The sequence below is a fragment of the Dermacentor variabilis genome, chromosome 9, assembly GCF_050947875.1.
Source record: "Dermacentor variabilis isolate Ectoservices chromosome 9, ASM5094787v1, whole genome shotgun sequence".
Lineage (NCBI taxonomy): Eukaryota > Metazoa > Arthropoda > Arachnida > Ixodida > Ixodidae > Dermacentor > Dermacentor variabilis.
The window spans coordinates 40,211,886-40,228,313 of NC_134576.1; the positions used below are offsets into that span (position 1 = coordinate 40,211,886).

General features: G+C 47.9%; 1 protein-coding gene across 4 annotated transcripts in view; it reads right to left on the reverse strand.

Annotated features, from left to right (window-relative positions):
* Positions 1-16,428, reverse strand: part of LOC142592630 (ninjurin-1-like) — a 112,315-nt gene that overhangs the window by 18,478 nt on the left and 77,409 nt on the right. Inside the window, exon 1 of one of the 4 annotated variants that reach the window (XM_075704173.1) lies at positions 4,244-4,808. The exons of 2 other annotated variants lie outside the window; for them this stretch is intronic. In XM_075704173.1, the coding sequence (XP_075560288.1) occupies positions 4,244-4,294 (51 nt within the window). In that variant the 5' untranslated portion in view covers positions 4,295-4,808. Of the gene's footprint in view, positions 1-4,068; positions 4,809-16,428 lie in introns of those variants that run through there. One more of the 4 variants, XM_075704171.1, reaches the window with a different exon arrangement.

Consider the following 16,428-nt stretch of genomic DNA (forward strand, 5'->3'; position numbering starts at 1 on the left):
GCAGATATCTTGCCTGCAATCATGCTTCATGTACTGCACTGCATGAAGAGCATTCAGTGTGCGTAAATAAATAACAGCATATTCTGATTTATCTTTCAGTTGCGATAACATGCAACGCGCAAGGAATTCACTTATGGGTGGCACGCCGAAGAATTGGCCGATGCTGTGCAAGCATACGGCGATAATTAACAAGGGGCACCCACAAAGTACGTTACAATTGACTTTTAAATTAGGCATGGACATGAAAGATCTTTATATTGGTGGATAGAGTGGTGCGCATATTATTGTTCTAGATGTGACCCATCCTTTGTTTTCTTAAGAATTCATTGTAGCAGAGCATTATGTTTTGTACGCTTGTGTCATGCTATCCTGTCGCCTGTAGTTGAAACCAGGATGTCATTTCTGCCTGAACCGCAACATCACTGACAACATCTTTCCCGACAGAAACTATTTAAGTTTGCAGAAGACGCAGGGGAACGTTTTGTCAACAATGATGTGTTCCATGAAGAAGTGATGTCCTTGTTTAAGTCGATGGGACCACATTGGCGTGACATCGACATGCAATAGGCATTTTTATTTATTTACAAAATAACTGTGACAGGCTCCACTCAATCCTCACTCAATTGGTCTAATACACTCAATACACTCAATTGGTCTAAGCGAAATGCGCTAATCGAATAATCAGGTAGTGCTACATTTTGTCATGGCTCACATCTGGAAAAACTGCCTTTGCATCACTCCGTCTGGCAATATAATCTTTCTTTTTCTGATGTCTATGCCTCGTTTAAAATAAATTGAAATTGTGGACGCACCTTATGCTACTGTAACTGCTGCCACAATAATTTGAGGGAACGTCTACTAAAAGTCTTGAGTTTTTTCTGGTCAAGATGTCCGTTAGCCAACTTTCAGTGCTACGTTAGCAGGTCTTACTGAAGTACTTCTAGACGCCCATGACGACAAAATGACGTGGTCAAGATAGCTACTAGACTTTTGAATTATCCATTCACGACATCTTTTAGACATCAAATGGCTGGTTCCGTGTTTCGTAGGTAGGCACACTAGCTTGCTTTTAGTATTGTATAGTATAATCACCACGATAACTTCCAATAGAATCAGGGCAACACTTGAATTCAGTAAATCCATAGAGCAGGCTGGCTTCAGAACGGGGTATTCTACAATGGGTCCCACCAATACTATCAATCAGGCGAGAAATAGGCAGAGTACAACGGACCTCGGTATATCCCTTCTATAGATACTAAAAGGCGTGTCGTTCAGTACAAATACCTGCAATCATAAAATATTTGCTTAGTCTACAGGAAGCATACGTGAATATGTTATGAAGCATCTCTAAACACTCCATAGCTAAACTAAATCTCCACAAATAAGGCGGAAAGGTCCCGCTAAAAATCAGTCAGACAAGAAAACACAATCTCTCCAAAGCCAACATGCCTGCATGTTAGAAACCAGTATTCAATCTACCAGACTTTAAGGCAAATATTAGGAGACAGGATCGACGGCTAATAAATAATCAACCTGCGATTTGGAGATGGCATTGTCCTGTTTAGCCAAGCTGGAGCTGACTTGCTACCAATAATCAAGAACTTTAGCCGACAAAGTGTACGATTAGTGCTGAGGATTAATATGCAGAAGGCAAAGGTAATGTTTGATAGCCTGACAACTGAACAATAATTTACAACTGGCAGTCAGCATCTAGAATCTGCAAGAATACGTTTATTTAGACAAATTACTCACAGGGGATCCTGATCATGATAAGGAAAGTCACACAAGAATAAAAATAAGTTGGAGCACTGGCGGCAGGCAATGTCAAATCATGACCGGTAGCCCACCGCTATCCTTGAAGAGAAAAGTGCGCAATCATTGCATTCTGCCGGCAATAACATGTGGTACAGAAGCTTGGAGGAGAATACATAAGCTTGACAGCAAATGAAGGACCACGCAACGAGCAATGGAATGAAAAATGTTAGGCGTAACGTTAAGAGACAGGAAGGCAGTAGTGTGGTATAGAGAGAAAGCGGGGGTAGCCCATATTGTCGTTGAAATTACGAGGCAAAATTAGTGTTGGGCAGGCAATGCCATGAATAGGTTGTATAACTAGTGTTCAGGTCAATCACGTGTGCCAAGGGAAGGAAAGCGCAGTAGAGGATGGCAAAAATTGTGGTGCGATGAAATTAAGAAATTTGCGAGCATGAGGTCAGCTGGCGCAAGAGAGGGCTAATTGTAGATCAGCGGGCGAGGTTTTCGTCCTGCAGCGGTTATAAATAGGATGATGATAATGATTATGATGATGATGATAATGATGATGATGATGTGCATTTCGAGATTTACGGATTTTCATATTCATGGCTGCGCGGAGCATACGCATAGTGTGTCCTGCAACGTACTCCAATGAGTCTCTTCCACAGGGAAGCTACAGAGCAGCGTCCATCCCATAGCGCGCCACACAAGCATCCAGATCTATGATCACAGTGAGCTGGAACGTCACTGTGAACCGGCGAAGCCACAGAACGCGTATACTGATGACGATTTTGTAAGTTGCTGCAACTTGAAACGAGCCGCTCGTGATGACTTTAGCCATCATAATATAACAAGGTGTTTAAGCGAACACTTTCACAATTTTTTTAAGGTTGCCTGTGGCAGATAGCTCAATGCTAGTCTATGAGCCTGTCTGGCGAAGCGGCCGACACTGCTTGCACAAAAAAATTGAAATGCGAAATCGGCTAATTAACAAGAATTCACTAATAAACGTTTTACCTATTTATCGTATGACCCATATTGCAATTTACAAATTCCAGCAGTGGACTTCGCAAGGCGGATCCACTTGGAGCGAATTCTCAGGACGACCCCAGTTTGGAGATATAAATTCCCGAACTTTTCGGAGAAATGGATTGGCGTTCCAGTTACTTGTGTGCTTCAGTGCATGAAACGACGCTTTGTTAACAAATTAACTGGAACGCCAATGCATTTCTCCGCAAAGTTCGGGAATTTATATCTCCAAACTGGTGTCATCTTGAAAATTCGTTCCAAGTGGATCCGCCTTGCGATATCTACGGCTAGAATTTGTAAATTGCAATATGGGCCATAATGTAATTAGTTAAAAACTTAAGTGAAATTTCATTAATAGTCGATTTTGGATCTCAATTTTTTGTGCAAGTATTATCTGCCGCTTCGAGTAGACCAGCTCATGAACTAGAATTGTGATATCTCCCACAGGCAACTTTTAAATAATTATGAAAGTATTCGCTGAAACACCCTGTATATCTTAAAGACAATGCCTGCCATAGATACATGTGTACGGAGAGGAATAGCATGAACATTTCAATTTTCAAATCGTGTGCCGGTGCTCATTTCATTTTGGCTGCTATATGTAACTTTTCATGCGACACATTAATCTGTGTGTGCTCGCTAAATGGATATCAAGCTACCATTGCGATTTCTCAATGTACACAATAACGCCCTACCTCGAAGGTGCATTGGTGAACTCGACGCGGAAACACGAATGATCACAAACGTCACGAAGATGTCCAAAGTCGCTGTGCACTGCCGTTGTTCAAATTCTTTTGCACTGCAATCATTGATGTGGCTCAGTGGCTAGGGCATCCATCTGCTGAGCTCGAAGTCATGTGTTGTGTTCTCGGCGTTGCCGACTGCGGCGGAAGGGGAACGGCGGAATGAAAAAAATCCTTGCGGAATGGGAAAAACCCTCGCGTACCTAGCTTTGGGTACACGTTAAATAAACTCAGGTTGCCAGTTTGGAGCGCTCTGATACGATGTCTCTCTCAGCTCTTGTGCCACACTGGCCCATTAAATCCAGTCAGTCAGTCAGTCAGTCAATCAGTCAATCAATCAAAATACAGACGTAAACTGCAGTGCGGCGCGAAATGCCGCAGCACTCACTGAGTAGAAGCCACTGTACATTTCATGCACAGAACTTTCCATAGAGCTATATCAGTAAATACGTGAAAAACATGGCCTATAAGAAGGAAACTTGGTGGACCGAAACTCATCCTAGAAATGACACTTTTTCGTCCCGACATCGATCGCGCTTACCGTTACCCTCGAGAATGGCGGTGACTCCTCAGGGATGAGCGGGGGAGATGTGGGGCGAGACGTCGGCTGGTGCAACTCGTAGGACCCGCTCATGTCTGGTCCACTCCCGAGCTATCCCGCACTGGCTCAGACCATGCGACTTGAAAAATGGGGTTTATGGGTGTTAAGGACTTACGCGAAGAAGTGGAACAATCTGGTCGAGCGTTGCAATAGACGTCACGTTCATTTACGCAAAGGAAAGTTTGCAGTTCAGGTCATCGCACGTCATCGTCGTCTCGCCTCCAAGAGTGCATACAGATAGAAGCACAACGTGCTTCTTCGTCCTCGTGAAAATTTTTGCCGTTTTCAAAACGCCCGATTACCCTGTAAGAGACGGGCACAGATGACACGGTAGTGCCCCCCCGCGCGTGAAATCAGTGGCAATCAGTCCTTGTCGCAGGTGGCGAACAGTCACACCAAACGAGGTCGCCGCAAAATCAGCGCGAGTTTCACAGAACGTTTCTTTTCCAGTTATACCTGCCCGTCTACCAACAGTGGTAGGAATGAGCAGGACTAGTATGCAGCAACCAGCGTAATGTATGGGCGACCTACACACGACTGCACACACGCGACCAAAGTCGCGCGCACTCGCCAGCGGTTCACGCGATTATAGCGGTCGGCTCGGAAAAGCATATCGACTCTCTGCAGGCAGCGTTGGGTGCGTGACGGACCAACGACTGCCCCCCCTCCCCCCCGCCGTTCGCTGTCGGAAGGCACCGCGGCAACGTTCGTTCAGCCACGCGTGATAACGCTCAGTGGTGCGTGTGTTTATGCAAGGTTGGGAGATAGAGAAGGGGGGAGGGGTCGAATCGCAAACACTGCCAACCGCGAAGGCGCGTTCAACCAGACGCCATCACATCACGGCCAGGGAGCGATGCTATGTTTGTCGCATAATGTCCTCTCTTCCCGGTATGCGCGGTTACAGGGGCGCTGTGGACGCGTCTCGGTCTGATGACTGCGCCGCCCGTCAAATGCGACGGAGCTATTGTTGCCCATTTCAGGCTACGCAAACGAAACGCTTTTTTGTTTGCCGCTGCTTCGGTGTTGGTTGGACGGCTTCCCGGTGAATCACCGCTCTTCGCGGAAACAATAGGCAATGAGGTATAGCAGCTGCATAACACACGACATTGTACATGTCTGTGATAGAGCCAACGTGTGAGATTGCTTCGTCGACGCAGGCTGAACGGTTCGGCGAAGGAATTTCGGCAGACGGGTACGCGTCTGTCATGTGGTTGACGTTCGCTTGCGCGTGTTTGCCCATGAGGACTTGACGCATGAAATATCTCGTGCACTTCTCGTGCTGCTCATTCCATGTCCGCTCTGTTCCGCCCGTACAACGCATGCCACAAAATTGAACTTGCCGCAATGAGTGCGAGACTCAAATGTGCGAGAACAACAGACACAATGTTGCAGCCACGGTATAGCAAATTAAATGACGTGTTAGTCGTCGTTGCTATGTGTACAATTGCCACTAGGTACACTGGCGCTCATTCGAGCGTAAGTTAAAGTAACACTAGAAAGTTACTCAACAGGAATAAAACGGCTGAATTGAAGAAAGGTTTACTCAGACTTAAGGATAGGAATAACTTTAGTAAAGTGCCGGCAAACGACGATTTAACGAGTCGTGACGCTGGCCAAGCATCGACCCGGGGTTATACTCTACTGTGCACTAGCCCCATTGGGCCCGTTTGTAGTGGGTCACGAGGCTTGTGCTTTTCGAGCGCACCCCGGGCCTGCTGGACGGCCCATAGTTGTGAGTCCTTGTCTGTAGACTGCAGTGCACTTTGAAGTTCTGGCGGGTAAGTCCTGGAGGTAGCTGCCGTCGGGAACCTGGCACAGTCCCACATGATGTGCCATTGGTCCGCCGGACCCGCTGCACAAACACCGCACAGCCCACTCGGATGGAGCTCTGGGTGAAGCACGTGCAGCATTGCGGGGGCGAGGAGTGACGCAGTCTGTATTTGTCTTAGGATTACGGCCTCCTCCCGACTGAGTGCCGAGTGGGGAGGCGGCATTGTCCGTCGAGCTAAGCGGTAACACTTGGTTACTTCGGCCTAACTAGTCAATCTGTCCTTGGTTTCGAACCACCACACGGAACGGTCACTCTCGGGGGCGCGGAAGGTAAGCGCTCGCGCCGCCGAATGGGCCGTCTCGTTGTGGTTCGGTGAGGATGCACACTCGCCGGCGTGCGCCGGGAACCACTTGATACGGACGGTGCTGCCGCGGTCTTGAAATTGGAGCTTGCCGATGATGGCGGCCACCGGCGCGCATATTCGCCCCTTGGCAAAATTGCGCACGGCATTCCTCGAGTCGCTGAGCACGGTGCGACACACGGCCTCGGTGATCGCCAGAGCGATGGCAACCTCCTCAGCGTCTGTGGCATTCGTGCACCGCACGCTCGCTGCCGTTGTCTTGGTGCCGTTAGCCGCCGCAACGACCACTGCCGCGAAGCCTTCCCGCTTGTATTCCGCGGCGTCCACGTACCGGGCGTGCGGGTCGTGGGCGTGTTGTTCGGTGAGGGCCTTGGCCCGCGCCTGCCGCCGTTCTTGGTTGTATTCTGGGTGCATGTTCTTCGGCATGGGGTCCACGTAAATGTGGGCCCGCGCCTCATCTGTGATCTCGCACGGTTGCCGGCTGGGAGCTTGGGGGTTGTAACCCAGGGACGTCAGTATACTGCGCCCCGTCTTGGTGGTAGAGAGGCGCTCGAATTGCGCGGTGAGCTGCGCCTCCGCTATTTCTTCTAGGGTGTTATGGACGCCGAGCTGCAAGAGCCGAGCCGTATTCGTGGTCTCCATTAAACCCAGCGCCGTCTTGTAAGCCCGTCTGATCAGCGTGTTGATCTTGGTCCTGTCAGTGACGTGCCAATTAAGGTAGGCCGCAACGTAGGCGATGTGACTGATCACGAACGACTGGACAAGGCGCACGAGACTGTCTTCACGCATGCCTGTCCGTCGCGTAGAGGCTCGATGTATGAGCCGGATGGCGTCCATTGCCTTGGTGGTAAGCTTGTTGATGGTCTCGTCGTTGCGGCCGCTATTGTTGAGCAGCAGGCCCAGTACCCTGATCTTGGGCACCTCGGGGATGCGTTGCCCCGATGCAGTCACAATTTTGATGTGATCCCACTCCCGAAGAGGAGCGCGCTTCCGTCCCGGTCGAAGCGGTGTGAGGACGAACAGCTCGGATTTGGCGGGCGAGCACATTAGGCCTGTGCCATCAAGGTGCTGCTCGATGGCGGTAACCGCCGCTTGCAGCTGTTGCTCGATGCTGGCGTCGGTGCCGCCGACCGCCCACAGGGTAATGTCGTCGGCGTAGATAGCATGCCGGACGCCGGTCCCCGCTACTGCCCTCGCTACCCCGATCATGACGAGGTTAAAGAGCAACGGCGATATGACCGCACCCTGTGGAGTACCCGTACTGCCGAGCTTGTGTTCGGGGAGCTTGAGGTCTCCGGCGTGCAGTTCTACCGTGCAGTTGGTCAAGAAGTCTAGAATATAATTGTAGCTCGTTACCCCCATGTTGAGTCTTGATACTTGTCCTAATATGGCTGAGTGTTTAACTTTGTCGAATGCACTTTGTAAATCGAGACCCAGAATTACTTTGCCGTCTTGTGTCTTGTTGTCGACGATTTCTTGTTTGAGTTAACAAATTAACAACAAAAGGGCATCGACATTTCGCCACTTATGCAGGTGGCACGTTCAGTATACACTGACATCAATGAAGGGAGGTTGGGAACCCACACGTCCTTGTAGACATCCGGCAGGGGGCCACGATTAGTGCACACTAACCGTAGCCCCTGCCGGACGTTTACAAGCACGTGCGCAGCGAGCAGACTGGACCTCCCTTAATTTATGTCAATGTTTACTGAACATGCCACCTGCATAGGTGGCGAAACGTTTATACCCTTTTGTTGTTAAAGGGACTGAGAACCAATTTCCATGGTACCCCCTTTTTTAGTGCAATGGGAAACTTACCAAGGCCAGAGCTTCTAATCATTTAGTAGTAACGCGGAAAATTCCGTGGGACATTTTTATCAGAATTTTTCGATCCACAGTGAGTCGTTCACTGGAAGCATGCTGAAAACTGTGATAGGTGAGCGCGATGGCGATTATAGGTCGGCACTAGTGGGAGGCAGACAAGTGCGGCAATAAGTGCGAGAAAGTATTATTTTGCTTATGAAGTCGACGTTCCTGCGCTTCATGTTTTCCAAACTGTTAAAGTATTTCTCCGATAATAGATACGTGTTCTTCCGGTTTCCTGTCCAACTGCTTTGGTATTTGACCAGTCAAAACAAAACCACGCGCATCGAAAACCAAACGACGCTTTTACACGTGATACGCGGTTCGCGTTGCTGAAGCCAAGCGTGCGCTTCTGATTTCCGATGTCGTCTCTCCAAGACCTGAGCGAGCTGGAACAATAGATTTTAGCTCGCATGTGTGCTCAGAATTTCGATCCTTACGAAGTAGCACCCGCACGTCATGCTTAGATGGACGAAAGCGGCAGCGGAAGCGACGAAGCCGACTTGCACGAAAGACCATCGTCCCCGCCACAAGCAGCGCGCCTGGAGAATGACGATTGGTAAATGCTCACTCACGAGGACGGTAACGGCGCCTACTGCTAATTCAAGGTCGATGACAGCACGCGGCAAACATTCACCTCCACCGGCTGATACAGACACGGAATGGCATTTGCTGCCCTCTAGGCCCACCGCCTTGCCAGCGGGCCCTAGTGGTCATCTGCACCATGAAGCCAAGAATTAGAGGGCCAATGAACCCGGTGATACTGCGGGCAAGCAAGGAGATGGACACAACGAGAAGGAGAGCGTACAGGAAATGCTGAAGCACCTGGTAGAGTCAACGCGCGTGATCCTCGGTGGTCTCGAGAATCCGGCCGCTAAACGTGCCCTGCAGGTGCTCGCCGTGCTATAGGCCGCTTATCGCAGCTCTTTACATGCTATAAAGCTTTTGTTTGGCGCTTGTGCTGATCACCCAAGGGAGACCCACACACCAGCTTCGTCCTAGCGCCTTTATCTTTAAGTTCACTTGAATTGGTGATTACAGACTTCATGCGGAACCTGATAATGGCTTCATGGATGAGATTTCTGGATGTTTACCATCAGAATGTTGAACTTGCTTTCACCGTTGCGCATCCCTCTTTCTCTGTCATCATCATCTCTCATCACACCTTTATGTCCCCGTTCCCCCTCCCCCTGTGCAGAGTAGCAGGCTAGAGCGCGTTAGCTCAGGCCGACATCTCTGCCTACTTTCAAATAAGTTATCTTTATGTTATCTCATAAGCCGACCCGACACCAATTTCGGTCTGCCCACTGTCGGCGACAGCGTTTTTTACCTTTGTGTCGGCGTCTCTGTCACACTGTACCAACGCCGACAATCCACCGACGGTCGGCGGAGAGCTCGGCGTCGACACAGTGCCACAGAGGCGCCGACACGAAGGTAAAAAACGCACCCACTCACGGCACAGCTCATTGATGGCATCTTGTATCACAAGGAGATCACAAAACTCTGGGTGCTTGCAGACTCGTGCGATACTCGAGCGCGTACAACAGCATGTGCGCCGCCATGCGTGCGGGACGACGCGAGTGCCGCCCGTTAATAATTAATATTTTGGGGTTTTACGTGCCAAAACCACTTTCTGATTATGAGGCACGCCGTAGTGGAGGACTCCGGAAATTTTGACCACCTGGGGTTCTTTAACGTGAACCTAAATCTAAGTACACCGGTGTTTTCGCATTTCGCCCCCATTGAAATGCGGCCGCCGTAGCCGGTATTCGATCCCGCGACCTCGTGCTCAGCAGCCCAACACCATAGCCACTGAGCAACCACGGCAGGTGAGTGGCGCCCGTTAGCGTGGACTTACTTCGTAATACGCATAGAATAAAGCCCAAGTGTCTAATAATATGCTAACTGCAATTTTAAGCGATAATTGTACTGCAGTTATGGACAGTCGACTTACGCACAGTAATCTCTTGACTACATTTCGAAGTATCAAGATTTCGCAGCCAGGCCTCGCCACTTACTGGTTTTTCTGACTTCCTCTGCCAATTTAAAATTATATTTCCCACTTAAATCCCGAAGAGCGTGCTGGATTCTTATCACTATAAATCATGGTCATTTCATTTCCATCAGCATCTTACAACACATTCTGGCCAGTTGTCAGTCCCTTTGTTAAGTCGGAGTAAACCTTTCTTTTTCAATCATGAATTCATCCGGCTTTTGGAACATTTTTGTGAATAAAATGTCTGCGAACATTTCTTATGTTTACACGCACATGATGTTGAAGAAGCGCACGTGACTTGTTGATACGCTCCTGGACAATCTGGCTCACAGCTTGTGGAAAGGACATTTAAAGTTGACGAAACAGACGTATACCCCTCCCCTCCCCCCCACACACACACACACGCACGCGCACACACTCAAACAAAAGCCACATATCGAACATACGTAGTACCAGCCTTTATGACAGCATCGCCATTTTAAAAAATGTATTATGGGGTTTTACGTGCCAAAACCACTTTCTGGTTATGAGGCACGCCGTATAGTGGAGGGCTCCGGAAATTTAGACCACCTGGGGTTCTTTAACGTGCACCTACCTAAGTACACGGGTTTTTTCGCCCCCATCTATATGCGGCCGCCGTGGCCGGGATTCGATCCCGCGACCTCGCGCTCAGCAGCCCGACACCGTAGCCACTGAGCAACCACGGCGGGTATCGCCATCTTAGCTTGTATTTGACTGTCTTCGTGACAGTCACCTCCTATCTTTCTTCCCCACTTCCTCTGTGTGGCGTTTTTTTTTTTGTCATTCACGGGGTCGAAGCACTAGAGCAACGGCACGATTACCCGCAGTGGTGGCGCAGTGGCTTAGGCGTTGCGCTGTAAGCACGACCATTGGCCGCGGGAGCCGCATAGCGCTGGGCGCGATATGCAAAAAAAAAAAAAACACCTGTGTACCATGCATCCGGTGCACGTTAAAAAACTCCCAAGTAGTCAAAACTAATCCGGAGTCCCCCTACTACGGCGCGCCGCATTCTCATCTCGAGGTTTTGGCTCGTAATACCACAGAATCAATTTTTTTGCATTGCTTCACCAAGACTTTTTTTGGGGAAAGAAATGTCTGCGACCGATTACAATTCTTCGCAAAACACGTTCTAATAGGCAACGTAACCAGATTATTTCTTATCTATCTTTTCAGTTTTTTTCTTTTTTTTTTTTTTACTGGGAGGGGGCTCGGTAAAGAGAGTTTCGCTTTAGCGAAAGATACGAGAAGTGAAACCCGATCTAGACGGGTACCTTTGGCGAGGCGGATGCTGCTTTATTGTTCAGAGAGATTCGTGCACAACTATTTTTCATCGGAGCCACTGTTTACACATTACACTGATCTTTCTCGTTTTGTTTTTGTTTCTTTACTAACTACGACAACTTGAGAATGTGGGTTCACTACATCGAACCCACGGTATCTTTAACCCGTTATATCGGACTTGTCACTAAATACAGACACCGCACAAGAGAAAAATATTGATGGCAATATTTAAAACTTCTCGTACATGTTTAGAAGAAAGTCGCGAGTTCCTCCAAACGGCGAAGCATCTATCGCGATAGCAATTCATCAGATAGTTGTATGAAGTAAGGTCAGTAGCTTTATCGGATTTATAAACCGCAGGAAATATTCACTGACTAAGTAAATTAACATCCGCCGTGGTTGCTCAGTGGCTGTGTGTTAGGCTGTTGAGCACGAGGTCGCGGGATCGAATCCCGGCCATGGCGGCCGCATTTCGATGGAGGAGAAATGCTAAAGAAAACGTGTACTTAGATTTAGGTCGACGTTAAAGATCCCCAGGTGGTCGAAATTTCCGGAGACCTCCGCAACGGCGTGCCTCATAATCAGAAAGTGGTTTTGGCACGTATAACCCAATAATTTTTTAGAGTAAATTAATAGGCACGTTGTCACGGGCGCACAGTCAAACATGAACGGATTGCACTCGATGACCGCGGTCATCTACTATCATAACGTGGCGTGATGAAGATTGGCAGCAGCGCCGAGCCAAGGCTTCGTGCTTGCTTCAACTTCGACGCGTCTTCGAAACTTCGAAACGCGTCTTCGTCTTCGAAACGAGTCTTCACCTCACCCCCCCCCCCCACCCCACCCTTTCAACCCTTCTTTCCTGCACAACATTTGGTGAGCGGGAAGACGGCGCCCACCAAGCCGCCTTCCTTCTCGGCTCATCCACTCACGCTTGCCTCCACACCTACAGCAAAGAGCACCGCGAGGCGCAATGGGGCCTAATCGCGTTCGGACTTTACGCGGAAAGAATGCGTATGGTCCCCAGGTCCCCTCAAGTTGTCTATGACAACTGTTTTGCCTGGAGCACCCCCAACATTGTGTTGGAAATAGACTGAACTGAACTGTACATCACGGTGATGTTGACAGCGGAGGGTTAAATTCAACTGAAGTGTCCTTTAATTAAAATAAAATAAATTCTAGCGTTCTACATGCCACAACCACGACCTTATTATGAGGCACGCCGTAATGGGGGACTACGGATCAATGTCGACCACCTGGGGTTCTTTAACGCGCACGCGATGCATGGCACCACGGACGTTCTTGCATTTCGCCACAATCGAAATGCGGCCGCCGGGGCCGGTATTTGATACCGCGACCCTGTGCTTAGCAGCGCAACGCCATAGCCGCTACTCAACCACGGCGGGTTCCCTGTAATTGCCATCAAGCTGAGAAAAACTCTATATCATTTTTTTTTATTTTCAGTTCGTACCGTGTTTGTGGAGCATATAACGCGTCGGCCAATTCAGGTGGGTTACATGAACACATTACCTTAGCAATAACAACTCGCAATGTCGACCCAAAACGTTCACTAGTCAACTTTTGGACTATTAACTTTAGGGAACGTGTTTCAATTGCGAAGTTGAAGCCAGGCTATCGTGAAATAATGTCTGCTTAGCGGAAATGCTAAATTAGCACCACTTTTGATATATTCGTCCCCAAAATCTACTAAAAATGCATTGGCTTAAGAATTGAGATCATCCCAAACTGCTTGACACCTGATTTTGAGGCTACCTGGAACGCCAATATCATTCCTTCGAGGCCCGATATCTCGAACGGGGTGGAAGTCTCAGGATTCCATCCTGCTAGGCAAACATGGCTTCAAGACGGCTCACCTCAAATTTCACCTTTGCAGCATATAGAGTGGGCACGGGAGAGCGGCAAAGATGCCGTCGCTCATGAATCCCTTTTTCTTTCATGTGCACCTTGTCCTAGTTGGCCTGTGGCTTTCGCTGCTTTCCGGTGGGCCACGTGCTCCTTTGTCGTCATGTACGCTGATCTCAAGACCGACCCTGACAGTCACAGCTACAATCAGCGACGATGACTGGTTCGTCCTACGTGACATGCGCAATGCTTTTGCATTGCACTCAAGCGGCACATCGGCAGCACCAGCGCCATCATTCCACAGCGAGCCCTTAAAGGACTGGCGTCGGATGCCCTCCTTCAGTGGGCACGGAAGAGCGGCAAAAATGCTGTCGCTCACAAATCCCTTTTTCTTTCATGCGCAAGTTGGTGGAGCTCTTTATTCTAAACGATCGAACAATATTTGCCTGCTGCTGCTCCCGTGCCCTAGACTGCTCTACGATATTCTGTGCGAATGCATTTTTGTTGTCAAACTTTTGCTCCTTTGCGGGGAGATAGAAGAAAATCCCGGTCCGCTAAACATTGACCCTAGCAAATGGCACAAAGAATTGCTCGACGCCATAGGTGTCTTTTCAACGAAATTCGACAGTCGCCACTCAGAGGTGATGCACGCATTCGCTGAGCTAAAAGAAAACCAAGAGACACTTTCACACACAGTCGCAGATCTTACACGCAGATTTGCAAATCTTGAATCTACTGTCGAATGTCTTGAAACGGCGCTACCTGCAGCAGATGTCAGTTCTGTTGCCCAGGTGGTTAAGGCTGAAAATGCTGCATTGGCCTCGCGTCTTGATAATCTAGAGGATAGGTCACTGTGACATAATTTACTGTTTTTTGGCATCCCGGAAGGTGTTTCCGAGACTTGGACACAATCGGAAGACCACATCTATGAGCTTCTCTTACGTCATTTAAATCTACGTATTACAGATGGCATAGTGGAGAGAGAACATTAGGTAGGGTGATGATGATGATATGATATTTGGGGTTTTACGTGCCAAAACCACTTTCTGATTATGAGGCACGCCGTAGTGGAGGACTCCGGAAATTTTGACCACCTGGGGTTCTTTAACGTGCAAACATTAGGTAGGGTGCTTATGTTGCAAATAAGACACACCCAATCAACCTGAAGTTTGCTTCCTTCAAAATCAAAGAAAGTATTCTCTCACAGAAATCTTAATTGAAAAGTACAGGTGTTTCCATTAGCGAATATTTCTGCAGGGCAACGCGTTTGAAAAGTAGAAAACTTCTCGAATTTCGCAAGTGTAGCGGCCGGCCTTTTTTCACTTCGCCTTAATAAACTCGTCATCAACAACGAAGCCTACATATACGGCGCAGTGACTGACACTGTTCGTGAACTGAAATCCCCTAGATAGGCGCGTGCAGCTTCCACTCGCAAAGCACCTGCTAATCCAACACGTGACAGATCGGCACAGCTATCTCCCCGATCTGCAAACGGTGCTTCAATCTTTCTCACCAACGCACGCAGTGTTCTCAATGAACGAACAACTTTACCAACTCGCATTGACGCATGCTCAGCTGACATAGTTGCCCTTTCAGAAACCTGGCTTTCGGCATAAATAAAAAACGGCGAAATTTTTGAATGTGAAAAAAAAGCTACAAGATCTACCGGTACGACAGTGATGTCCGCGCTGGCGGGTGTGTTCTAATCACCGTGGATGATCAACTTTATTCATCGAATGTTACAGTAGTGTCTGCTTTATAGCTAGTGTGCGTAAGTGCTGTTATTGATAGTCGTGACTGCATTTTTTGCGCTTGTTATAGACCCCCAACAGCACCAAAATCTTTCTGCGATAATTTACATGATGTTCCAAAAAATCTAAGTGTTCGGTATCCTACGTCACCTTTGTTTATTCTGGGGGACCTTAATTTTCCTAATATTTTGTGGAGAAGTGATTTCGTGTTCCGTACCCTGGCAAAAAGCTCAACCGATGATGCACAATTTCTGAATATCTGTTCAGAGTTTACCTTTTCACAGTTAGTACATGAACCCATTCGTACAACTTCTACGTCATCTAACATCCTAGACCTTATTTTCACCATTGTGCCTGACTTTGTTTCTAAACTGATTTACCTCGAGGGTGTATCGGGAGTGTATCCGGTGTATCCTCCGGAGTGATCACTTGATTATCAATTTTACGTTGAAAATGCGTGTATCTTCCAAGATGCGATCTAAAATTATCGTTGACTATAACCGCGCTGACATGCCCTCAATTACCCGTGAACTGGAAACGTTTACCAGCGGCTACCTTACTAAATTTGATGAACGTTCTGTCAAAGAAAACTGGCACCTCTACAAAAATAAATTGCTCCACTTAATTAACCGGTATATACCTCGAAGGCAAATTCCTTACAACTCAAGCTCACCTTGGGTTAATAATTCCCTTAATCGACTAAGCAACAAAAAGAAACGTATTTTCCGTCGTGCCAAACAGACAAATCTTACCGATCGCTGGAATGCTTACCATCGTGTAGAAGCCGAGTACATTTATGCTGTTAGCAATGCTAAAAAAAACTTATTTTAATGTCACACTGCCATCCCTCTTACTAACTAACCCACGCAAATTCTGCAGCATTGTTGGCGACAAGAAAGCTGACTCTATTCATTTCATTTATGTTGATGACAGTGATGTTGACGAAAACCAGTGTTTCACTGTGTTAAATGAAGTATTTACCTCATTTTTTGTGATAATAGCCTTGCCGATTTACCGAATATTCCTCCTTTCTCATTTTGTTCTATGGATCTCATATTAGTTGATTGGGTTGGTATTAACCGTTTGATTGATAATCAAAACATCTTATCTTCTGCAGGTCCTGAACTTAATAATTAAAAAATGTTAAAGTGTACGGTGTTATTTCTATCTGTTATTCTATCTAAGCTGCTTGCTCAGTCAGTACAGTGCCCATCGCTTCCTACAGACTGGAAAGCGGCGAGGGTGGTTCCAGTCCATAAATCAGGCAACGCAGATTGTCCCGAGAACTACCGACCCATCTCATTACCTAGCATTCCATGCAAACTCTCAGAACACGTAATATATTCTCACCTCATCGATTTCCTGGAAAGCAACTCGTTCTTCCATCCATCTC